The 26,642-nt window shown below is 44.1% G+C and overlaps 1 protein-coding gene and 1 pseudogene across 5 annotated transcripts; one reads left to right on the forward strand and one right to left on the reverse strand.

Annotated features, from left to right (window-relative positions):
* Nucleotides 1–466: 466 nt before the first annotated feature.
* HNRNPF (heterogeneous nuclear ribonucleoprotein F) lies at nucleotides 467–20,172 on the reverse strand. 5 transcript variants are annotated; one of them, XM_045810035.2, is made up of 3 exons: nucleotides 20,097–20,172; nucleotides 19,710–19,774; nucleotides 467–2,384 (listed from the first exon to the last, which is right to left on the reverse strand). In XM_045810035.2, exon 3 carries the CDS (start codon nucleotides 2,331–2,333, stop codon nucleotides 1,089–1,091), a length of 1,245 nt encoding a protein of 414 aa, XP_045665991.1. In that variant the 5' UTR covers nucleotides 2,334–2,384; nucleotides 19,710–19,774; nucleotides 20,097–20,172; the 3' UTR covers nucleotides 467–1,088. The 5 variants fall into 5 exon arrangements, with proteins under 5 accessions (XP_045665991.1, XP_045665994.1, XP_045665990.1 ...); XM_045810038.2 differs by lacking the exon at nucleotides 20,097–20,172 and adding an exon at nucleotides 5,967–6,032; XM_045810034.2 differs by lacking the exons at nucleotides 19,710–19,774; nucleotides 20,097–20,172 and adding exons at nucleotides 5,967–6,032; nucleotides 7,861–8,336.
* Nucleotides 17,061–26,143, forward strand: LOC148109793 (uncharacterized; annotated as a pseudogene).
* The last annotated feature ends 499 nt before the right edge of the window (nucleotides 26,144–26,642 follow it).

The following is a 26,642-nucleotide window of genomic DNA, read 5'->3' on the forward strand; positions in this document are numbered from 1 at the left end:
CACCCAGGAGTGTCAGAGGTAGCACGAAAAGAACCTTCTAATCAGCGTATTTTACACTTGAAAAAACCTGAAACAAATTGTGGCTGTGGTTAGTGACTGCCACTGTATGTGGCACCCAAAATTAAGGATCTCTAGCTATGACAAATGAACGTTGACTCCAGCATAAAGGAAGAACAGGACACTACAAATGGCTGATAAAAGCACTCCAGTCTTGAAGAAGGCTGGGCCTGTGTGCTTCCATTTTCATACTCTCTGGGATGTGTTTTCAGTCATCATTTCCACCACTCATATTCAACATTTTTAAAATCAAACTTTTAATTTAGCCTTGGTATAGGAATATAAGGGAAATCTTAGATTTCATGTGCTAAATTATTTTGAAATTCACACTGAAATACAGCAGTATTAAAACAAATTCTCTTCAACCACCCATTTTGCTTCTTTTTGGTGAGTATATAGTCGGTGCCAGTCATTGTGAAAAAATCTTTATTTTAAGAAAAAAATTTAGTTAACAAAAAAATTTAACAAGTTTCACTTAGCAAAATACACCCAAAAGGAAATCACAGTACAAAGAAAGTTTTAAGTCAAGGCCTCACCAATTCCTACAGTATTAGTAATGTGTCTCAATTTTCAAAACTAACTTATTTTTTAAAAGCTTAAACTTAACCTAAAAGATTTTAAATGAAAATAAACTAGAATGAACAAACATGAGAAATGTTCCTCTTTTAATCAGGGATCTAGCACCTTGAGTTTTCCAAAAAAGCACATCTCCCCAATGTGTTCACGGTGATGTGGTGTAAAAGATCCATTTAATGTACTTAAAACTACTTTAACTCAGGTAACATCACTCTGAAGTGCACTACCAAAATGTTAATTGAGAAAAGCTGAAAATAGTTTTAGTTTACTCAATATCACATGCTACAAGAAAGTTTGCATGAGAAAACACTGAAGAGGTAATTTTTTAATCCAGATTTCACAAACTCATGGTGCAAAATGGGTCCCACAGCTTCCTCTAGAGTAATAATTGCTTTTCACTGCTTGTTGGCTGCCTGTGAAAATTTGATTTCAGTAACTCAAATGCTCCTACAGAACTAGTCATATCCACCCATGCTGTTCTGGCCTCCATAGCCAGCTCCGTAACAGCCGCTCACAGACTGGCTCTCGAGGCCACTGTAAGTGGACTGGGCTGACACCCCCATGCCTTGCATCATCTGGCTGCTATATGCCCCATTGCTGGCCCCAGTTGTGGAATTCAGGAAAAGTTCTATGTATCTGTGCTGCATGTTGGCCCGGTCTTTGGACATGGCTGCCACAGCTTCTTCGTGAGTGGCAAACTCAACATCAGCTTCACCCGTCACTCTTCCATCAGGGCCAATCTCAATATGGACTCTCACAGGGTTGAGTGGAGAGAAGAAGTTGTAAATGTCGTTCTCTGTGGCTTTGTACGGCAGCCCTCTCATGTGGACGCAGTGTCCAGTGGTACTCTGGACAGTGAACTCGCCGTCTCCGTATCTGTGGTCATACATGCCCGAGAGACAGTAACTGAGGTCTCTCCCAAACAGATCGGTGGTGAAGCCGTAGCCATCGCTGAGGCCGCTGTATTCCTCATAGCCCCCATAGCCTGCACTATAAGCACCAGACCTCATCCTCTCCAGGCCCGCTTGCTTGACAATGCCAATATACCTCCTGGCTGTGCCAGGGCGGTCATAGGGCCCCGGCCGCTGTACAGACATGAACTTCAGAGGGGGATCGGAGTATGACCTAACTTCTTCCTGACTGCTCTTGAACACTTCAATATACCTGTGCCCTATTCTCTCCTTGTGCTTCCCTAGGGCCTTCTCAGCTAACTCCTGTGAGGCAAACTGCACAAAGGCTTCCCCTGTAATCTTGCCCTCGGGGTCCACAGGCAGTGTGATCCCGTTTGGCACAATTTCCAACCCTGAGAAGAACTGAACAATTTCTTCCTTGGTGCATCCAAATGGGAGTCCTCGAAGCCGCACGAAGCCATCATTGGCGGTGTCGGCACTGTTTGGACCACTGTGCTTCAACACCCAATCCATCTCGGTTCTGTGGGACTTGAACACCTCAATGTACCGGTGTCCCATGCTTTCCCTGTCTTTTTTAAGGGCCATTTTGACATCATCTTCTGATTCAAGTTCAACAAAAGCCTCACCACTCTGCCTGCCTTCTCTAGTGTAGATGAAATGAACGCCTGCAGCCCCATCATGAATTGTGCAGTCAGAAAGGAAATTCTGCACATCCTCAACAGAGCAGGACCAGGGCAGGCCACGGAGCTTGACCACAAAGCCTTCACCTCCCTCGGGGCCCAGCATCATGGACACTTGAGAGGACAGACGTCAAACAAGCTTGGGTGCAGCTTTTTGTGGCTGAAAAGAAAGCAAAAACTACTTTACATAATTTTTCATTTATTATATACAAGAATATGCAGTAAATCTTGTTTTCCTGACTTAACAGACGAAAAAAGAGAGTAAAATATGTTAAGAAATACACCGAACACACTTGAGCTGAGATTCAATCCCAGGTCTCCCCCAAAATGTATGTATTATTCACAGTAGACTGAAAAAGAACTCATTAGAAGTCTTAAAATACAATAGCAATCTGGAAGCTTCGGCCAATAAGCCAACACTTATTAATTCTAACAGTAAATTATTTTAAGTTTTAGAAGGGAAGACAAAGAATAAAATAAGCCAATATTTAGAAATAGTAAGAGAACTTCTCAGAACTGGAGGAAAACAGATTATTACATCGCTCAAGTAAAAGGACATTTTCTTGTTACTAAAGGCAAAACAAACTTGTAATAAACATATGAAATGCTCAACTGCACTAGCATCAGGGAAAACCAAATTATTGACAAACTACCATTTTGACTCACCATGATTTTAATAATTTATAGTAATTTAAGCATTTGATGAAGTCACTCTATGTAGCACTTAATCATTCTTTTTAAAAAACTACCAATATGCAAAAGGATAATTTTGTAATGACTTCAGTCCATCCCCCTACAACAAATGAAATTCGTATGTTCCTCCTCCTTTATTGTATGTGCCCAGTAAAAAAGCCAGGAAGATTAAGTATCTGACCTGTTTCATGGTTAATACCCAAGGGCACACAGCCAGGCAAACGTTTCTTATTTTGTTTTTTGGTTTTTTTTTTAAAGATTTTATTTATTTATTCGACAGAGATAGAGACAGCCAGCGAGAGAGGGAACACAAGCAGGGGGAGTGGGAGAGGAAGAAGCAGGCTCATAGTGGAGGGAGGAGCCTGATGTGGGGCTCGATCCCGTAACGCCGAGATCACGCCCTGAGCCAAAGGCAGACGCTTAACCACTGTGCCACCCAGAAGCCCCAAACGTTTCTTATTTTGGACCAGACAATTCCTTCTTGTGGGGAACAGGGCTGGGCACCATAGGGTATTATGCAGCATCCCTGGCCTCTGCCTGCTAACTGCCAACAGCACCCCCCTCCCCAGGTGTGACAACCCCAAAGGTCTCCAGATATTCCCAAATGTTCTCTGGGGGTAAAACTGCTCCCAGTTGAGAATAACTACTATAGAATCAGGGCCACCAACCTTATATATTCTTATCTCCCCTACCTTCAGCTGATCGCCTCACCTGGTTTATGAAATAGAGACCACATGAATGAACTACCACAAAGTCTAGGAACTCATGAACAAGGAGCTGCTTCTCTTATTAGCTGACATCATTAGCAGGATCACAATCCTGCTCTGGTCCCAACTCCACTCATTCTAGAGAAATTTTTTTTTTTTTTAAGTGAGCTTCATGCCTAGGGATAAGCCCAACGCGGGGCCTAATCTCACAACCCTGCTGATCAAGGGGAGTCAAGACCTGAGCTGAGATCAAGAGTCAGACACTTATCAACTGAACCACCCAGATGAAGACAACCTCCTTAGTAATTAAATATGCCCATTTCTAACCAATGCCATAATATACCTTCCCTGACATCAACTTTGCCTCCAGCTACTTGCTGATTTGCTGACCCCCCTCAGTAAAACCTCAGAAGGCAAGCCTCTACTGTCACCTCTACTCCTCACCATTGAAAGGGCAAGACCTCTCATTCCTTGGCAAGAAAGAGTATTTTCTTATTTTCATTTTACTTGTTCCCACAGCAGGATTTAACTACCCACTCTGGAAATCCTTTCTCCCTTTGACTCTTAATGATGCAACCATCTCCTGGTTTTCTATTAATTCGTTAGGTATGTTCTCCCAGCTCCTTCCTGTTAGTCCTTTTCTACACAGCCTCATGTGCTCTTCATGGGCAACTAGACCTGGGCCCAGGACACTCTCTAGTCCCCAGCCTCAGGTTTCCTGGTATACAAAACTCTACTCCATAGCTCCTACACACCATTCATTTTCTCTGAAACTTCTATTAGCTATAAGGGGGGGGGAGCAGATAAGGGCAGGGGGAGCCTTACCTGTCATCCTGAGGTTCTAGAAAGAAAGTGAAATAATCCTTGGACAACTTTCATTACCTCTCTGGAGCGATTCCATTCACCACCCTAACCAACATCCATTACTAAATCCTATTCAAGTACTCTTGACTTCAACAAGTTAACATAAAAGTTTCCCACAGTTCTATACTCAGTCCCTAGCCATCACATGGCACAGTAAGAGCTCAATAATCCTTTTGTGATTTCAATTGCCAACCTTTTTCTTTCTGCATTGCCCTCCTACCCCTTTCTACTTCCTCATTTCTAATTCTACTACGATCAGCCCATGCCAGGATATTCTTATCCGGTTCTTAAACTTCTCCAAGTATAACGGCTAGCCCTTATTGCAACCCAATCGGCAGCTCAAGTGTTCTCCTAAACCGACTTTATGTCATTCTCCTGTTCCAAATCCTGTGGCTTCCCACTGGCACTGGAACATAAACCACAGAGCTAAGGGTACTCAGACCTTGCAACTTTGGCCTACAACACACTTATCTAGCTTGCATCACTCCCATTAAAAACAAACAGCAGCAAAAAAAACCAAAAAAAACAAAAAAAACACAAACCCCACTCCTTTATTCATTTCTGTGCCTGGAATGTGCCAGGCTTTCCGCTCCCTTGGATTCAACCACACATGGTAATTATCTCCCCAAATATACTCCACCCAACCTTCTAACTAAATCCAACTAATCCTGAAGGTCTCAGCTCAAACATACTACCTTCCCACAAGATGTTCCCCTTCTACTATAAATTACGTCTTATGGTTCTATACTCCCACAGCAATCCTGCTGATTTGCTTAAAATGTGTCTTCAAAACCGATCAGAGGGCCTCCTAGCAGGGAGGGACAGACTGTTCCATTGGTCACTGTGGCCCCACCCCAGCACGGCAGGCTCAAGATTAGCAAGAGATTAACTGATGGCCATGCGAGGTCAACACCTTCCTCTACAATATGGCAGTCTAGGCCGAAAAAGACACGCAGGAAGCCTAAACGTCACCGACATCTCATATAAAAATTACTTAAAACACCTAACAGTACAGTATAGACTATAAATGTTTTGCTTCAGAAAATAAAGTTACAAAAACAAAGTGACGTCTCTGAAGAAAGGGTGAAGGGCATTCTTTTCTAAAACGCGTATCTACACATAAACTTCCGTTGCTTATTTATACTCCAGAATTAATTTTCTCTTGCATTTCTCACGAGAAGTCCTAGACTTGCTAACTCCATATTCTTCTAAACTTCCGATGGAACGCAAATCTAATTTTAGGTGCAAATATAACTCAATATCCTTACTTTGTTTGCCCTCAGAACCTTCTACATTTGGATCCCTTGTGGAGTTTTACAGTACTTCGGACATTAACTAAAATTCAATAGAACAGTGCTGTAGATTTCTGCTCCACATTAGATTTAAAGCTAATGACAAAAATCTTACTTCACAGTAAGAAACATCCTGCTTCAATACACCAAATGGAAACAGCAATTACTTTTCTTAAAAGAGCTCACCTTAAAGAACAACCCAGGGAGGGGATGCCCACAGTCGGAGACACTCCTGGTAGGTAACGAACTGTCCTAAAAAAGAGTGATATGGCCGTCTTGTCTCAGGACCCCAGGAGTCACCAGAGCAACCAGGGGTGCTGTGGTTGGGAAGGGCTCCAGCTCCGTTCCTCCTCCTGGGGAGAGGAAGGACTGGGGCTGCTGGAGGCCCTTTACAGCCCCGAGGCTTCCATAATTAAAGCACGCACCCGGGGCTGCCCCCACAGCATTTAAAAGGTTTACCTTTTCATAGGGTAATACAGAGGATAACAGCAGCGAAACATCTCACCAGCCTAGATGAGACTTAGAAAACTCTTAAGCTCTGTGAGGAAATCTAATACCGAGGGTGGGAGGGGCTTCTTCAGGGAGAGGGTGGAGTAAGGCAACAGTCCCGGGTAGGGAGGGACCGAAGGGGCAGGTGAGACCCCTGGCAGCAATGATCTTCACTGGGATGAGCTCCGTGGAGAGTCGATCGCTGGAATTGTTCAACAGGATTTACAATTTACAAGAATCCAGGCGGTGGGGGTGCGGAGGGGGGTAGGGTGGATACTCAACGTCTTTCCTCCCCAGTTTTATTTGGTAACTTCATTTCTTGTGAGTTGGATTTGCTCTGACATTGAGAATAAAGGGAGGAAATGTTGAAATAATGCTTTTCAACAGGAAAAACATCATCACTACCACTGCCCACAGCCAAGTGATGAAAGTGTCCCCAAAGGCTAGGATACGTGAAATCCATTAAGTGCCTCGGAGAACTAAACCACATTCTTAGTTTTGGAAACGTGTGTAACTGGTAAAGTCAAGCGGATTTCGCTGAGCGTGTTGTCTTAAAATAAATTTCCCTTGTTTTACTAGCCTCCTGTATTATTACATTAGATACCATCCGGGTGGTGGTGGGGAGCCCGGTATAAATGTTAAGTACTACAGTTTAAGAAACAATAACTTCAAATTCTCTGGAAGATGGCTTTCAAAAAGCTTCATCCGTCCCTCCCCTGTGCCCCCGGAAGAGTGGAATCTAAAAGGTAGAAGAACCCACGCATCTTAACGACTTGATTCCCTTCTTCTATGGTTTCCCCCAGCTCCTATCTCCTTCCAGTGTGGTCTGCAGACCAACATCTACGGAACCCTCCGAACCCTCTTCGGACAAGAAAGCGCAGGGGCGGCCAGACACAGAGACCAATTTTCACCACACTGAAAGGCGGCGCGCGCAGGCGCGAACACACGCTGAAGTACTGATGAGAGAGCCCGGGTCTCACCGGAGCACCACCTTGCAATCGCTGGAGTGTGAAAAAAATACTTAGGTCCTGCACCTGGAGATTCTAATTTAACTGTAATGTAGAGGATGTGGTCAAGGATTTTGCACAACTACCCCAGGTGAGTGGACTGTATTGTGTGCACAGACCACCACGGATGGATGTTGTTAAAATGCAAAGATTCTACAACAAGAGATATGGGATAGGGCAAGATTCTACATTTCTAACAGGCTCCTAGGGCGCCCGCGAGGCTCTCCTTCACTCTACTGGTTCGACGGAATTTAGTTCGGATTCAGGTAGATCCGATCAAGATAAACAGGGTGCGCCGCCGCGTGCCACGACTGATTAGGTTTATCTACCCAGTACTAGGGCGGCTTCAACTCCCATCCTCTGTTCAGGCAGGGGTACTCAGTGGGACCCCGGCTTCACCCTCCTATTTGGGCGGCAGTAGGACCTAGAGCATTTTCACCCTTATTTGTAAATAAATATTCACCTGCAGCTGGTATCACGCAAAGGCCAGGTTGCCCTGATTACTCAAAGTTCTACTCTCAAATCAGTGAGCGAAAGACGCTGCCTTAGGACTAAGCAGTTTACTTTTTTGCTCTAAGACTTACCGCTGAGGGGAGCAGGACTGATTTCTATTTTCATCAAATAAGCGCGGTTTACAGCCAAAGGACCCCTAATTCCACCCGACGCTTTAAAAACGCAGAGGGCTCCGGGGAAAGTCCAGATGCGTCGCCTTTTGTTATTAACCTGAAAATGAAACTCAACTGGCTGTGCGCAAACGCTTCAAAGGAGGGTTGGAACTGCGCTCTTCAGCTCGCAGCCGCGCGGGCCGCCAGGGGCGCGTCTGAGCGATTTCGGCGGGAAGCACAGCGACGGTCGCAGGCACTAAGCTCCTCCGGCGGGGGAACGCGGACGAGGTGCTGGGGGGGGTGGGGGGCCTCACTCGGCCTCTACCTGGCTGATGCGAGACCTTACGGTCCGCCAGGCCCCACAGGAAAAGACAGACCTCAGAGCGCCCCTTTCGCGGGGCCTGGGCGGGGTCAACAGGAGCTTCCGGGGCGGGGGCGGGACGATCCGAGCGAGGGAGGAGGGAGGAGGGGAGAGAGGCTTCCAGGGCAGAGCGGAGGGGGAGGGGGGAAAGAGGTCACTGGGCGAAGGCTTCCTGGGCCTGATGGTGGGAGGGGAGATCCCGTGCGGGGGAAGCGGGGGAGGGGGGGGGGGAGAAGCTTATGGAGGGAGGGGGGGAGTTCGCCGCCGTTGCCGAGGGAGTGAGTGAGGTGGGGCCGATTTCTCCGTCCCGGCTTCCCGGAGCCGCGGGGGAGGGGGCGGAGCTCCCGAGTCAGGGGGGGCTTTCTGGGGCGGCCAGGGAAGAGTTCCCGGGACCCGGGGGGGCGGAGCTCCCGGGTCGGGTCGGGGGGACTTCCTGGGGCCCTGGGGACGCGGGGGGAGAAGAGTTCCTGGGGCAACGAGGAAGAAAAGAGTTCCTGGAGAGAGCGGGATTGGGGGGGGAGTTGTGGGGGAGGGGGGACAAGTTCCCGGGACTCGCGGGAGGTGGGGGGTGGATTGGGGGCTGGGTGAGGGGGGATGGGGGAGCGGGTGGGGGTCGTCCGCTCGCGGCGGCTCACCACGACGGGTCCAGAGTCCGGAAGGCCGGCGCGCGGGGCTGCGTCCCGGAGGCAGAGGCCGCGTGACTGAGGGCGGCGGGCCGGACGTGGGTCACGGGGTGTAAAGGAGGAAGTGCCACCGACGGGCCCGCCAAGATGTCACCAATGGAAACGCGTCCTGCAGGTGCGGCCCGCGGCCCGCGCGGTCGGCCCAGGCAGGAAGTGGGAGGAAGAAGGGAAGAAAAGCAACGAGGAAGACCGTTCTCAGTGAGTTCTGAGGAAAGGTGCCGGAATGGGGAAAAGTCTAGAGGACCAGCGCTGGGGAGAGGCAGATTGGTACGATTTATGTGGAAGGAGAAACCATAAAATTTAAAACAAAGCAACCCCCCCCCACAAACCCGAAACACCTCTGAAAGCAGGAAGAAATCAGAATGGAAACTAATGCACAAAAGGTAGAACCTCTTTGTATATACAGTACCTTGTTTTATATATTTGGCCATAGACTCATGTAAATATTTTACATGAGTTTAAAAGATTAATTTTAAAACTCGTAATTCTTAATACCCAACAAAGAATTACATTTCATGAACCTCTGAATCCGAGTTCAAAAGAACAATCTTGAAAATAATTATTAAAGCAACCGCAGGGGCACCCGGGTAGTTCAGTTGGTTAAGCATCTGCCTGCCTGCCTTATGCTCAGGTCATGATCCCAGTGTCCTGGGACGGAGCCCCATGCTCCGCGGGGAACCTGCTTCTCCCTCTCCCTCCCGCTCTCCCAGCTAGTGCTCGTGCTGTCAAAAAAATAAATAACATCTTGAAAAAAAGCAACTGCAATGTGAACAGTGACTCAGTTTTATATTAAGGAATTTAAAATATTTAGTTGTAATTATGGTGCTATGGTTTTATTTTTGAAGTCAATACTTAGAGGTCTATTTGATGTCTAGAATCTGGTTCGAAGTCGGAGTGGACCGAGTGGGATTACAGATGAAACTAAAGGGTCATGATTTAGTAGTTACTGAAACTGTGCGATGGGTACATGCAGTTTCCTTATACTTTTGTCCCTACTTTTCTGTATGTTAAATACTTTTAGTAATGAAATTATTTAAGAAGAGAAAGTCGTATGCATCTACTTACTAGAAATAACTATGAAATGAATAGGATTTATAGGGAAGAGGAACCTACTAGGTGAGGCTATGCAAAGCCAGACCGTGGCAAATGAGTTCAGTCCTTCATTACAAAATAGCTCCAAGGGAAAAGACCAACCAAGTGAACACTTACTGAATAAAAGCAATTTAAGAGCTTTATCATGGATTCACAACACACGGGACATATTTGGATTTTGAGTCAAATTTATAAACACTGAGATATCTGAACACTGACTAAAAATTTGATAGTAAGGTTTTTTATATTCAGTATATTTTACTTATTTTAGATACAGAATTGTAGTTCTGTTTAAAAATAAAGGAATTAGTTTCTCGAGTTTCATTCACCAGAAGTGTCTGTGGATGAAACAGTGTGTTGGCTGGAATTTGTTTAAAAATTACTAGGTGGGAAATGTAAAGAAAAACTGCCCGACTGTGGGAGCAGGGTGACAAGAATCAAAATCCAGCCGTCCCATGGAAAGTTATACACAGGCACTAAAACTCATGAATTCAAGAGAAGTAAAACAATATTCTGAAGAAAAATTAACCACAAAATTGGCTTCTTTTTGGAAAGAATAGCTCTACAGAACTTAAGTACCTTGACTACTTCCTAAGCATTTATTTCACTTTTTGAAAACCTCTTCAAATATATTCTTGGTAATTTATATGGTTGGTATGTGTTCTCTCACTTGTTTTATTTGAATGTATTTGTTGCAGTTAAGTAGTTTTACAGGTGCCTTCTTGGCTTACGTGGTTTGGGGACACTGGGGAGGCGACAGTTAATAATTGATCAGCCATGATATGGCTCCTGCCCAGTGAAGGAACAACATGTACCAAAGATACCGGGAGCATGCTGTGCTTAGACCAATGAAAGGAAAGCAAAGGAAGATCCTCCATTGTCTTGAAAGCCTGGTTTGGTATTTTGTACTTTAGTCTAAGACCAATGGGAAGTCATTTAATTGTTTCAAAATGGAATGTGGTGTATAATTTGTGTTTCTGCTTTTCAACACAACAGTCTAGCTGCTATCTGGAAAATAAATGGTGGGAACAGATGTGTGGAGAGGAGATGGGAAGCAATGAGCAGTTCAGGAAAAACTGATGGTACCCTGCAATAAAAACACTGTGGAAGAAATGAAGCAATTGTGCAAGGATTTGAGTGATGTGCGGTAGATAAAATTTACCAAACTTGGGAGAGTCATTCATTAACTCAGAAATACTGTGCACGTACAAAATGCACGCACTGTGCTAGGTCCACAGAACAGTGGACTAGGAAATCAATAAAGAAAGGAAGAAATAGGGCTCCCTGCTCAGCGGGGAGCCTGCTTCTCCCTCTGCCTCTCCTCCCAGCTCATGCTTTGACAAATAAGATCTTTAAAAAACAAACAAAAAACTGAAGAAATACATGTATGATGACAAATTCTTAATGACCCAAAACTAGACAATGGGGATTAATTTACACTGCGGCTCTGAGGAAGTGACATTTAAACAGATCCTAAGCATGAGTAGGGGTGGGAATGTGAAACTTTTATCCCCTGGTAAATACCTAAGGTATAAAAGTAGATTTTAGAAGACCCTATTGTTTTTTTTGTTCTTTGTACATTATCCTACTTCTCCCTCAATGCTTGTTCAAATTCTTTATATTTTTTAAATGCAGCCCTTTGCCAAGGTCTGTTTTTGTGTTGGTTGCTTTGTATAAATATTTTACTTTGTGGTGAATCCTTTTATTTTTTTTTAAGATTTTTTTTTTTTTTAAGTAATCTCTACACCCAATGTGGGGCTCGAACTTAACAACCCCGAGGATGAAGAGTCACATGTTCTACCAACTGAGCCAGCCAGGCGACTCGTGGTGAATCCTTTTAATCTTCATACTCCGTTCTTGTTAAATTCACAGAAGAGGATTTTAGATATTATTTCGCTGCTTATGTCTGTTTTCCATTTGAGGAACAAAGATGGGTCTGGGGAAAAAGCAATTCCCTGTCTAGAGACAGTATATAAGCAGAGCCCAGACCCCTAATTTATTATGGATAGTTTTCCTGTTCCACTGGAAATTAGACTGGAAACCTCAAAAGTCTCTCCCAAACCAGTAATTTTATAAAGTCCCAATTTAGTGACTTAACATTTCTTGCTGTCAAATACTTAAGAATCTGACGTAGTTCTGAACCAACTACTTCAAGAAAGCACACCCCCACACAGTTGTGCCAAAGTTTTCGAGGGGCTCAGGCATCTGAAGTGTGAGAACTCTGACCCTAATTTATATAATAAGCCAGGTTCGATACACAAAGCTACCTCAGAGCTATTAAGGAGAGAGAAGCTGTAGAAGGATCATTAAATGTTATTAACATTCTAAATGTTTATTGCTAATACTACATTTTTATCCATCAAAGGAGAGATATATGATCTTTATGCAACAGGAAAGCTGTTTTCCATTATCTTTGCATTATTAGGGCTTTTAGTTTCCAAACTGTAGCTAAGTCTGGGGTAATAATACACTTTCCCTCAATGTTCATTTCTCAAAAGCTGTGTTAACAAAAAGTAAAAAATAGTATGTGATGTTAGGTAAGTTATATCTATATTGCTTCTGTTAAAATTAACACAGGGACAAATTTTTACCCAACACAGAACAAGCAACTGTTGCTCTAGGATATTATGGACTGCATTCTGCAGGTGACTCAGGAATCAAAATCTAAGTTACCACAAAGGAAAAAAAATATATCAGGTGAAGTTTTCATAAAAAGAAACACTGCTATTTAACTTTCACTGCTAAAGATAAAATCTGTTTTCAAGTGAGGGAAAAATTTCATCATCTCTATTAATTGGTAATGCTCTCCCCACAGTAAGAAATATGATTCAGCATATCTAAGAAATTTAAGGGGAGGGTTGTTAAAGAAAATACAGTCTCCCAAACACCTCCCCTACCAACTTTCCTGTAGCTCTTTCCCCTAAGTAAGCAGCCCCTGGGTAGGTGACCATTCAGATCCCAGAGCTGGGCAAAGGCCTTGGGCCTTGTGGGTTACACTCATGATCTCCAGAGAGATGGTTACAGTGCGTGCCCGAAGTCCCTCAAGGGGCCTAAAGCTTCCTCCTGGGGCTCTGTGCAGAGCTGACACCTTGTCAGGTCCCATGCAGCTGCCATAGGAGCGAAACTGCTGTAGCATCTTGTGCTCAATGTTTGTCGCTCAGGGGACCACAGCACACTGCCCTGGGAGAGTGGAGAACAGATCCAAGAGGAAAGAAACACGACAATGTACACGAGAGTGGCTCAAGCACCAAGAAAGAATACCACACATTTAGACAACAGTTTAGAACAGTAGACAGTTTTAAGGGAATGAGAAGTGCTGGACAAAACACTAAATTTTTTAACAGAAAAATATGAGCACTTTTCAGATACTCAATTACAGAATATAAAACGTTTTTAGTACTAAAATTTGAATTTTGAGTTTATAAAGTTAGTAATAAACTGAAAGCACAGTGGCCTGAAAAACCAAGTGGAAAAAATATCTCAAAACAAAGAGAAAGAGGGAAAAAGATATGAAATTTGGAGGACACAGATGTAACCCGAGACAAAAGAAATAACGTGTCAGTAACAGGAATTCCAGAAGGAGAAAAACACACAAATGGAGGCAGGAGAACAGATAAAGAATGAAAGGGAGATTTTCCTGGCTTAAGATAAACGTGGTCGTGTAGTTCCCAACAGATATTTTTAAAAGACACAACCTAGACATATGTTGCTAAAACTCCTACATTTAAAGTATAGAAAAAACGGAAAGAACAAACTGGGTACAAAGGATAAAAATAAGATAGTTAAGCACACGTGCCTACTGAACACTTGAAAGTGACAAGTACAAATTGAGACGTGCTGTAAGTATAAAATGCACACCAAACTGCAAAGATTAAAACAAGAACGTAACATCTCAATGTTAAAATACTGACTACACATTGAAATATTAACTTTGGATAATCAAAATATATAAAAATGTACTAAATTAAAAATATTACAACACAGCCCAACTCCTTCTACTAAGGCCAGTATTACCCTGTTTCACGGGATGAAATGTGTGTCCAAAATTTAGATGCTGAAGTCCCAACCCCAGCACCTCAGAATGTGAGACTTGGAGATAGTCTTTTTACAAAATGAGATCATTAGAGTGGGCCATATTCCATTATGACTGGTGTCCCTCTAAGGAGGAGAAATCTGGACACAGACAAGATGACACAAAACACAGAAAACAGCCATCTAACAAACCAAAGAGAGGTCTGGAATATATCATTTTCTCATGGCACTTAGAGGGAACCAACACTGCTGATGCCTTGATCTAAGACTTCTGGCCTCCGTAACTGCAAGACAATAAATTTCTGTTGCAACCCAGTCTGTAGTATTTTGTTATGGCAGCCCCCTAGTAAACTAATACAATCTCATACCAAAACCAGACAGACATTACAGGAAATAACCACATTCTAATATCCCTCATGAGTACAGGTGCAGAATTCCTCAACAAAATACTACAAACTGAATCCAACAACATGTAAGAAAGGTTATACACCATGACCAAATAGAATTCATCCCAGGAATGCTTAAGGGTATTTCAATGTAAGAAAATGTTCTTGAATTAGGTAGCAGTAGTGATGGTTTTTACAACATTGTGAGTATACTAAAAACCTCTGATTTGTACCCTTTAAACTGGGTGAACTATATGGCATGTGAATTATATCGCAAATATGAAACAAAATAAATCTGTCATTCATATTCTATTGGACAGCGTAATTCTAAACAAATTTTGTGTAAAGCAGAACAAAAACCTATGGAGATGCCAATAATGGATCATCTCTGCAATGTAGAGACTTGGGTGAGGAATTTGTAATATTCACACTATTTGAGAATTTTTGTAAAAGAAGCATACTGTCGCAGAAACCTAACAGGAATTCAGAATTTTTCATTCTAGTCTCCCCCCCCCCCTTAATGATTATCGCTTTTTGTGCTGTGTTTAAGAGATCTTTTTCTTAGGCCAAGGCCATATGGATATATATATATATATTTTTTTAACTTCAAAAGCTCTGCTGTTTTCATCTCCATTTTTATGTTTTGATCTACAATCAACCTGGAATTGATTTTCCATTTCCAAGAGTGTTAGTTAGTTTATCGAGTTTCACGGGCTAATTTTGCTCATGAACTCAGATGGAAAGATCCTAAAGAAATTATCAGCCAACCAAATCCAGCAATACACAAAGCAATAATCATGACCAAGTTGGGTTTATTCCAGGAATGCAACTGTAGCTCATCATTTCAAAGTCAATCCTCGCAATCTGTCACACTGACATATTAATGAAGATAAAATGAGTTAACTAAGAATTTTTCATGTTTTATGGGAAATGCTAAGAAATATCCTACACAATAGAAAGGAAAAAAGGAAATTGATGAATTCCTCTATAAACCGGGAGTAGGGAAAACTTTCCTATGACCCAAAACCCAGAATATGGGAAGATATTGAAAAATTTCATTACATAAATACAAACAAAGATCCCAAAACAAAACCCTCCAAATCTCTAATGCATAGCTAAAAAACACCAAGCTAAGCAAAAATACCAATGATAAACAGGAAAGACATTTCCAAATTTCCCCTAAAGCATTAATATCCTTAATATATAAAGAGGGTCTAAAAAGAGAAAGTCCAACCACCCAAAAAGGAAAATGGGCTAGAGGTAAAGAGAGTCGACAGAAAAAGAAATGACCTTAAAAATGAAGATGCTCCACCTTATCCATTTAAGATAAAGTAAAATTTAAAATGAACATTTAAAATACCTACCATATTGGCAAGAAATACAGAAGTTTGAAAACACATCCCCTTGGCAAAACAAACCCTTTCAAATACCATTTGTGGAAATATTAAATGGCCAAAAGAAAAGCAAAGACACCTGTAAAAGCTATTCATCTCAGCTCTATTTCTAATAGGAAAAGCCTAGAAACAACCCAATTGTCTACCATTAGAAGTCCAGTTGAATAAACTTTGGTGGACCCACTTAATGAAGTATTACACCTTAAACTAAAGAAGGCATCAAAGACCACTGCGGTTGTGTCAAGAAAGAAACCAATCTGAAGGGCTCCCACTGGCCACAAACTGGGTAATTTGTGCACCAACGAGAATAAAAGCCACAGTGACTTAACACACATCCTATATGTTAAAATTCATGACTTCATAATGATACCGGACAAAGTGTCTTTGGCACATGGTAAAGATCACTAAATTATGTTGCATATTGATGAACATCAGGAAAGAATCAAAAACTTAACCTACCATTTATAAAGTACAACTTACAATAATCAAATGATTAAAAAAGAAAGTTTCCTCTCTCTAGAAGTATTCCTACTAATAAATGAGAAGGAATAAAGTGTCACTACTTTGGAAATATAAACAAAACAACGGATTTAGGGAAAGACCATCAATGGCTGCTAACATCACAAAGGGGGAACACAAATGCCTCCAGCAGGAGTACACAGCACCTCCAAAGAAGTATTCTTTCCAAAAAGAAAATCTCAGCAGAACCAGAACAGCCTTTAGAGGTAACTACCATTTTACAGAAAATGCAGAGGTCAGAGATTCAAACACCACCACTGAATGTAATCAGAAAAGCCAAACACCCGAGGAGCTAACTCTGTATGTGACACTCAACCCAATTTATTCAACAAAGAAGAATAGAATAGAAAACCTCTAGATTGCACTAATAAGGTAGCTACTTGTCCACCCTTAAAATGTGGCTACTACAAATTGAGATGTGCGGTAAATATAAAGTACACACTGGATTTTGAAAGCGTAATTTGAAAAAAATGTAATTTAAAAATATTCTGAACATATGTTAAACAATATTGTTAGAATGAACACCTTTCTTTTTGCTATCAAAAATATGAAATTACATATGTGGCTTGCACTGTATTTCCACCGGACAGCGCTGCTCTGATTAACAGAATTTAAGAGAGAGATCTCTACCAAATATAAGGTGTGACCTTGTTTGGATTCCAGCTATAAAAAAATATTATTAAAGAAATATTTCTAGTAGGTGCATTTGAACATGGCGTATCTGATGATCTCAAGGAATTATTATTTTTTCAGATGTGATAATGGTACTGTAGTTGTATTTTTTTTAAAAAACCTGTAGAATATAAGCTAAAATATTTACAGATAAAAACCTTATTATGTCTGTAATTTGCTGTCAAATAAGCCAGACTGGCCTTAGATGAGCCGGTGTCTCCCTCTGATTTGCCTCTTGTTTTCCACAGGAACTCCAATTCGGGGCAGTAAGATGGGAGAAGGGTCTCTGGGAAAGGAGGGCTGTCCCTGTCAGGCAGACCGGAGTCCTATTCCCTCCCTGGGCAAGTGACTTCATTTTCCCCTGGGCCTCCATTTTCTCATCTGTACAAGAATAACAGCAATATCGCCCCCCGCCCCCGCCCGGTCATGAGCATGTGACTTTAAAATACGGTCAAACTCGTAGCTCTGTCCCTGGACCCAGTAAGGGTCAATTAATATGCTTCTACAAAAAGTCTTGAGAGCCAGGGCTCAGATTCAGAAGACCCCTTCCCATTTCTGCAGCCCCCGTAGGCACTTATCCTGGACGCGCACACTATGTCTCCACTCTCTCTCCCCTTCACAGTTTTGGCCCTATCTGAGGACTAACCTATTTATTTAATCAATCTTTTCACTTAAATCAATTAACATTTTTACTTGAATATTTTAGTCTCCAGAAAGCTTTGTAGCAGTATTCTTAAATGGAAACCAGTCATTTCTCAAAAAAAAATTCCAAAAAAAGCAAACACCACAAAAAGAATGTTAAAATAGAAAAATTAAAAATAAAAAGGAGACCGTAATATAGAATAAGGCTCATCAATTTACAGAAATGCATACGGGCACAAGACATGACTGAAGATGGGCTTGCTTAAATATTAGAAATTAGTAACATCAGCAATCTCTCCCAAAATTCATTAAAAGTAGAAATTTACTCACTTATTTTGAAATGAAGAATCGTGTCTAGAAATTAACACTGAAAACATTACTTTTCACGGACATATCCTAATATATTTTTTGTCTAACCAGAGAATCCGAGGTATTTTCATTCTTACTAAAAATTCAGAAACAAATAGTTAACCTTTAAAAAACGTGAATGAAAGTAACAGAACTATACTGGTAGGTAATTTCGACAACGTTTTGAATTGAAAGGGTATTTGAAAGCTTCAAAATTCTTCCAGCTCCACCAGGTTCCGGATACCTGAGGCGCGGCCCTAACCTCCGGCATCTCGGCAACCCCCCCGCACCCGGCGGTTCCCCCCTCAGCGTGCCGCGGCTCGCGGACTCCTCTCCCGCCACGCACGCGGCCCGCGGTGGCAGATAGGAGCCCGGACGCCCCCCCAATAGTAGTGAGAACTAGAGAAGGAAGCACGTTCGTTCGTCTTAGGGCCTCGGGGAAATATACTACTGCGAAGAGCTTCCAGCGGGCAGGCGGGCCGGGACCCAAGGGACGCGGGCCCGGCGGCCGGTCGGGGGTGGGGGCGGGGGCGAGGTCCTGCGGGAGCTGGGGAGGGGGCTCTTCCGGGTCTGGGGATTTGTCTGGCAAGAACCTTTAAGCTCCTTAAAGGTACAAATCAACGGGGAGGGGCCTGGGGCCTCCCAACCAGGTCTATAAAAAACCAGGGTCGGTCGAGTCCCCGAGACTCGCTCGGCGTCACCAGGCCGCCCAGCGCCACTTTCAGTGAACCACGCGGGAACACTGAAGGTAGAGGGCGCAGCGCGAGCGCCGGCGACTCCAGAAGTTTCTTAGGCGCAGTCAAGAATCAGCAAAATACGTTCAAGGATACAAAGAAATAAAAGACAAGGAAAAAGAAACGGCCGATTAAGCTCGGTCCGCAAAAGTGTGGTCACCAGGCAAAGATAACGAGAACCAGAGTTTCTACCCAAAATGTGGACACTATACCTCTAAATGCAGGAGACAAAACGCAGACTGGCGCTCAGGACACACACGCCGCACGGAGAGGAAGAAAGGGCCGCAAAGACCGAAAGTGGAGGCTCAGCGAGCGGGAACGTGGGAGGGGGGAGGAGTCAGTTCCCAACCAGTCTGGTGCAACTCAACCACGTGAAAGTACTGCTTTCATTTTTAAATGAAGCCCCTCTCCCACGATCGCCAGGTGCCCTCACGCTATTCCTGGCAGGGGCGCTCAAGCTCTGCTACCCCTGGAGCCCGCACCAGGCCTTTCCTCCCTTCCTCGCGCGGGCCCTGCCTCCCCAGGCCCTAAATCTCAGCCCAGCGGTCCAGTCCTTGAGTGTACGGCCCTTGATCTCAGGCCTGCCTCCCCGCACCCAAAATCTCAGCCCAGTGGTCCAGTCCCCGAGTTTAAGACCGTTGACCTTTGACCCCACCTCCCCCGACCCCAATTCTCAGCCCCGCCACCCCTAGCCTCAGTGAGCCCAGTCCCCGGTCTGTACCCGAGTAAGCGGCCTTTGACCTCAGATCTTACCTATCCCGACCCCAAGTCTCAGCCCCGCCGTCCCCAGCCCCTATGTGCCCAGTCCCCATTCTGTCCCCTTGTGTGAGGCCCTTGATTTCAGACCTAGCCTCCCCCGACTCCAAATCTCAGTCCCACTGTCCCGACATCCGAGGGCCCAGTTCTCGGTCGGTCCCAGCTGTGGGGCCCTCAGCCTCCGACCCGCCACCCGTCCCGCCCCTCACCTCGGGCTCCGAGTCTCCACGCTCCCGCTCTTCACATCCGGCACCTCGATCGTCCCTCTGAGCACCTAGAGGAGGGTGGAACGCGGGGAACTTGGCAGTTGTAGCTGAGGCAGTTGAGGCTTGTTTACCATCACCATGGAAACCCCTGGCTGCGCGCCCTGGGCGGGGCCTCCGGGGGGCGGGGTCTGGCGCGCGGAAGGCCCGAGTGCACAACTCCCGCCCGTCGAGCGCACGCGGCGTTTACCGCTGCCTCGCTGCTGTGGGTTCGCCCGATCCCCGCTCTGCCCTGCACCCCAGCACCCAGGAGCAACAGCCCGGGAGCCCGCGCCCCCGCCCCACTTCCGGCTGCCGGCGTGACCGCCGGCCGGTTTCCCCGCGGAACCCCACCTTCTTCTCCAGGAAGACGCGGCGCCGGGATACTTCCACCACGGATCCGGAAGGACGCAAGGAGCGCGGCGGGGCGGGGCCTCCGCGGTGGGCGTCCGGGGGCGGGGCCGCGAGGGCGCCATTGTGACGCGCATGGAGCGGAGCCAGGGATTGGTCGGCAGGGTGCGGGGCAGGGCTGGGGCAGGGCTGGGGCCTGTGGAAGTGGGCGGTGTTGAGACGAGAGCGGCGAGACTCGGGCGAACCCTTCGCGGGAGGGGAGGGGGGGAAGGGAGAGGAGGGGTATCTGATAATCAGCAGTGTTGAGCTTTTGAATGTACTGAGTCCCTCCCAAACCGTGAGCTCAAAGAACTCCTGGGTTGAAGACCAGCGTGAGAAGAAAATGAGTTATTTCCTGCCGAGGAAGAAATAGGGAACCGAAAACACCGAGACAGATAAAGGCGGCTCCGATTGCAGGATTTAGGGAAAGATTAACAGGTTTACTGACGTGGTTCACGTGATTATCGCTTGGGCTGAGAAGCCCCCAGTCTCTGAAGGTGATCCAGAAGACCCAGGGAGAATTCAAGGTTTTCAGTCACAGAACACCTGAGACTAAGGGTGGGTGGAAATGGCTACCCAGTGGAGATTTTCTCGATGTGTTACGGCGTTAGTAATTATTACCATTTAAATTTTTGGAGACTCTTCATAAAGAGGAAGAGATCAAGCATTCATCACAGATTTAGCAGAGCAAATTATTTTAAAATCACTGGTTATATTAAGGGAATGCTTGGAATAGTGGCAGATTACGAGTGGATGACAATAGTAGAGGAAAGAGCAGTTTGTCAAAAGAAGCTGATTCCAGGAAAGAAAAATGGGAAAAGTAAAAGCAAGAGCTGTCAGAGGAGGTGAAAATGTACAAGGAGAAAATTAAAGCAAAATTACAGAAAATAAGTCCTACAAAAATCAGGTAGGTGTTTTTAAACCCCACAATGACTCCATCACAGCTCACACTGTAGAAAAATCTGGTTCTAGAGAGGAAATGCAAGCAGCCAATCTGAGGCAAATATTAAAATTATACCCCAAAAAATAGTGCTTAAGAATTAAGGGACTGCGGAGCCAGGTCCAAGAAGATACGTTGATGTAGTCCATTAAGAGAAACTCAGCCAAATGGGCTCTTAAATCCCTTCATCAACTCTGACAGTTCTCCATTATGCATCAACAATGCAATAATCTTTGAGGGCTTCCCTGAATGAAAGACTAGGGCCTTGCCCTGATTATTAGCCTCCCTCTGGTTTTAGGAGTCATCACAGGTGCCCACTATGTTTTTTTTTTTTCAGAGATGAGAACCAGCACAGCACATGTAGACCCTCTTTCACAGTAAGAGCTGAAATTGCTCATACTGGTACCTCAGATCCAGGCCTTTTCCACAAATGTCCAGTTCATCTCACCAACTGGAAAATGTTTGCCAACACCTGGTCTACTTGGACCACCTCAGCTGTAGGGTCTTAGGGGCCTCCATTCTTTTCACCTCTGTGTTCACAAAAGGTGTCTCACCTAAGCTCTGAAATCTAAAGAGACTTTTTTTGATTGTTGAGAGTACCTGCAGAGAGATGCACCTTAAGTTTGTGGTTTAAAAACAACTGAATTCACCACAAGTGAAGATCACCCCAAGATGTATCCTCTCAAAGAGACTGACTGCCTTTTTTTTTTAAGAGAATCTTTTTTTTTTTTTAAGATTTTATTTATTTATTTGACAGAGAGAAAGACAGCCAGCAAGAAAGGGAACACAGGCAGGGGGAGTGGGAGAGGAAGAAGCAGGCTCCCAGCAGAGGAGTCCAATGTGGGTCTCGATCCCAGGACCCCAGGATCACGTCCTGAGCCAAAGGCAGACGCTTAATGATTGAGCCACCCAGGCGCCCCTGACCTGCCTTTTTATTCTCGTTGTTTATGTAAATAGATTATCACGAATTTAATACCTTTCAACAAATATTTTTAAATTTCAAAAATAAGCTCCTCTGTGGAAGCCACTCATCCATAACAAATGGTACAGAAGTTTGTATTGTCTGGAGTCTTAAAATTTTCCAGTTAATACCCCTTGAAAGGACACTTTACCCATTAAGCTCTGCCCCCCCCAACCCTCCCCAGGAGTGTGCCAATGGGTAGGCAGGATCCCCAAGGCTCAGAGAAGGCTTTCACTCAAAGCTGTACTATCTGTCAGATTGCAATGAGGATAACAATAGCTTACATGTATTGCACCTTCACTGTAGTTTGTACTGGTTCTGAATACTCAATTTCATTTAACATCATAGCAACCTAGCAGTAGATGTTACTACCATCACCACTTGGTGGAAGGGAACTGAGGCACAGTCATTAACCTCTGTAGATAGCAGGTGTAAACGCTGGCACACTGAAGCACTCTGGTTCTATGGTATGCACTCACTTTTAAGTGCTGCACTCTTGAACCCAAAAGAGAGAGATCTTCCAGGCTGGCTCACAAGCCCTTTTTCTGGCTTCCTTTCCCATTGAGAGAAGGAAAGAATGAAGTAAAAAAGCAAACTGAACTGTCCAGCAGCAGCACAGAGCCTGTCCAAATGTTTCTCCTTGAGGCCAGGTGCTCTAGGAGGCAGAGATGAGGGACGAGATAACCCAAGTGGGATGAAGCCTGGTTCAGCAGTCACACCCTCATCTGGAGAATTTTCTTGACCAATACAGAAAAACAGACCTTTGTGAAGGAGGTCAGTTGTATGGTGTCAGATGGTAACTAGACTTGTGATCACTTTGTAGTATATGCAAATATCGAATTCTGTGATACACCCGACAGGAATATAATGTTATATGCCAATTTTACATCAGTTAAAAAAAAAAGAGAAAGGAAGGGAGGGAGGGAGGAAGGAAGGAAGGAAGAAAAATGCACCTTTGAAGCAGCACCAATGCTTCAAGAAGTAAGTCATCACCCCAGAAGGCTGGACCCTTGGGTTATTTGCAGTTCTTTCAGGGATTACTTTGCAGTTATTTCAAACAGCATTTTGTATTAAAAAGTGAAAGAGGAATTATGGCACTTCTCTGAGCTTAATAGTTACTTGGTTGAATTGGTTTTTTTGCCTAGCAAAAGACTGTAGGGGCACTGTGTGATACTGGGCAATCCCTTTGACCATTTCCTCATCAGGGCGAGCAAGAAAAAAGCCCTGGCTTGGATATTAGTGAGCTAAGGTCTCTCTGTTTTCATTCTGAGTTGTAAGCTTTTAGCTTGATTATAAACTATGTACAAAAGTTGCCTACACACACCATATATACAATGGAATATTACTCAGCTATCAGAAAGAACGAGTTCTCAACATTTGCTACAACATGGACGGCACTGGAGGAGATAATGCTAAGTGAAATAAGTCAAGCAGAGAAAGACAACTATCATATGATTTCTCTCATCTATGGAACATAAGAACTAGGATGATCGGTAGGGGAAGAAAGGGATAAAGAAAGGGAGGTAATCAGAAGGGGGAATGAAACATGAGAGACTATGGACTATGGGAAATAAACTGAGGGCTTCAGAGGGGAGGGGGGTGGGGGAATGGGATAGACCGGTGATGGGTAGTAAGGAGGGCACGTATTGCATGGTGCACTGGGTGTTATGCACAACTAATGAATCATCGAGCCTTGCATCGGAAACCGGGGATGTACTGTATGGTGACTAACATAATATAATAAAAAATCATTAAAATAAAAAAAAAAAGTTGCCTACACACAAAACTATGTACAGTAAGATGCCTGCATTTCTGTGGGGCTCAGGAGAGTCAGAAAACTTCATTTGGATAAGACGTACATCAAGACTGACCTTAAGATGTCAATTATATCTCAATAAAAAGTGGAAAGAAAAAAGATGCACCGGATGCAGGGCAGCGTGCAGCTCTTCTCTGCCTCTCTTTCTCTCTCAGTAACTTCCATTTTTTAAAAAAAATATGGAATATTTAAAATGTGCAGAAGATTGAAGATACTATACAAATATGAGAGATGTTGACATTTTGATATATTGACTATTTCATTGTTTGGGGACAAAATAATACAGATAAAGCAGTGCTCTGAGATGTTTTTCAACTCTTTAAAAAGCAATTACTATAATACAATTTTTGATTGATGAAATATTTCATCCCAGGAGAGTCAATGGGGAGTATTAAAGTTTGGGGATCAGAGAAGTAACAAAATGTGTGATCATTTACATTTTTTGAAAGAATATTGCTTGCTGTGATATAAATTGTATGGGTAGATGTATCTTGATCCAGTTTTGAGGCCCTAGCTAGAGAGAGGCTGGTCAATTCCTATTCTTAAATGACCTGGTAAGTCCACAACACCAAACATCTCCCTTATCTGAATTATATACTCTGGACCATCATACACCCACCCACCCTGGGCCAAGGATCAGGTATCCTGGGATAGCCTCTGTATCCTAGAGCCCAGTGAAATTACTCAAATTAGCCAATCCTAAACCTGTTTGCCTTGTCTAACCCTTTCCTTCCAGCAAAAACCACAATAAAGGTGCTTGCCCACAGTTATCCCTCGCTCTGCCTTGTGACCAAACTGGTGCTTCCCCTGAGGGGCCTTGGGTGGCATGATGTATTCTCGCCCGAGAGCTGTAAGTACGGAAAACTGTAAAACTGTTTCTCTCTCTTGATCAGTGCCTGACCTCACCATACCTCACCCAAGGTAATATGGTGAAAACAATTCCTTCCCACTGCAGCTTCTATTTTGAAACCATCACGGTTGAATGGGTGGGAGGGAGCCTGTGCTGAGGTCCCTGTGTCAGCCCCACAATCATTCCCCCTGAATACCAATCCCTTGTTAGGCAGCAGCCTCTCCTGCCTCCAGTTCTTCATGGTAGACTTTGCGCTCCCCAAGGGCAAATGAGCAAGGAGGCCAGTGTTACCCAATGATTCCTGAGCCTCACTGCATGTGGGGAAGAGGTGATCAGACAGAAGTGTGAGCACAGGCCATGTGGGTTCCAGTCCTCCCTCTGAGAGCTAAATATATGCTAAGCATTTTCATTATCTATGCTTTTGTCAGAAGTTTGTTTTTTTTTTTTTTTAAGATTTTATTTATTTATTTGAGAGAGAGTATGAGGGAGAGAAAGAGCAGGATTAGAGGGGAGGAGCAGAGGGAGAGGGAGAAGCAGACTCCCACTGAGCAGGGAGCCCAATGTGGGGCTCGATCCCAGGACCCTGAGATCACTACCTGAGCCCAAGGCAGACGCTTAACCAACTGAGCCACCCAGGTGCCCCTGTTTTGTTTTTTAATCACCTGAGAGTTATTAAGCGGCAATGGTGTCCAGCTAACATGTACATTTTGACTACTTTATTTATGAAAAAAATAAACCCCAAATGTTATCCTGCAAAACTGGAAAAACTTTGAGATCTTTATCTTCATAATAGGAGTTGTTAATAATGTTGACTTTCAAAGTTTTTGACCTACAAGAGAAAAAGGGGGACAGTTATAAGTTAAAGAAGGTCAGTTGAGTAAAGTGGTTTGGTATGTGGATGGCAATAAGACAGGGGCGGGGGAAAAGGGATAGGGCTTACTCTTCTGTACAAGGAGGAAAAAAACCAAAAATTACCTGTATCAAAGCCTCATATCAAGAATCACTAAAATGTCCTAAACTTGCTCTTGTCAGGGCATACCAAGTGGCAGGTCACATGGAGTACTATAAAGAAACCAAGGTCAGTGGCTTCATGCTGTGGCAGTCTGGTTAAGCTGAAGGATATTGTCCAGAATTCCCTTCCCTGTGTGTTTACATTTGGGGAGGGGACTTCGAGAGAGACCCTTGTGTGAGGTTTCAGGGAGCAGAACCTGCTGTTCTTTATCATCATTGGTGGGTGGCAGAAGCCAGCTTTACAACTGCCATACCTCCCCTGCTTTCTCCTCTAACTTCCCCAACTCTTGGGCCACATATGTGTTTAACTCAGGAAGGGTCTTCTGCTAGATGCCAATACTACTAAGGTCAGAGACAAGAACAAGGAGAGCTAAGGTGAATTTTGGCTTCATCTCCGACTTGAGTTCCAGCTGTTCTGGCTGTCCCAGTCTTTATATCCATCTTCTCTTCTAGACAGATCCCGCTTAACCAGCTCCCACAGTGGCTTAAGTGTCAAATCCCTGTAACAAATTATATATGCACATTATCTGATAGTACTGTTCCTCTTTTCGAACCTTGATAGATATGGAAGGCCAGTCAAAATTTTTAGTTGTGCATCTATAATAGATGGGTACCTTAATGACATGGCTGAGTTCTCAGTGCCTCCTGCTTAATATATTGGGAGAGATAAATCACCTGACCTGACAAGTAGTCAACTTTGCTGTTTTCCTGACATGTGACAGCGAATTTTTTTTTTTTTTTTTTTTTTTTTTTGAGAGAAGGTATGGCAGGTGGGGAGGGAGAGAATCTTAGGCGGTCTCCATGCCCAGCACAGAGCCCAACACAGGGCTCAATCTCACAACCCTGAAATCATAACCTGAGCCAAAATCAGGAGTTAGACGCTTAACCAACTGAGCCACCCAGGCACCCCTAGTAGAAATCTTTTTTTTTTT

Source organism: Ursus americanus, chromosome 6 (assembly GCF_024610735.1).
Source record: "Ursus americanus isolate L20-20 chromosome 6, mUrsAme1.1.p, whole genome shotgun sequence".
NCBI classification, from domain to species: Eukaryota; Metazoa; Chordata; class Mammalia; order Carnivora; family Ursidae; genus Ursus; species Ursus americanus.

What these genes read in the sequence shown, in the direction of transcription:
- HNRNPF (XM_045810035.2), bottom strand. Translation starts at nt 2,333, where the DNA reads ATGATGCTGGGCCCCGAGGGAGGTGAAGGCTTTGTGGTCAAGCTCCGT.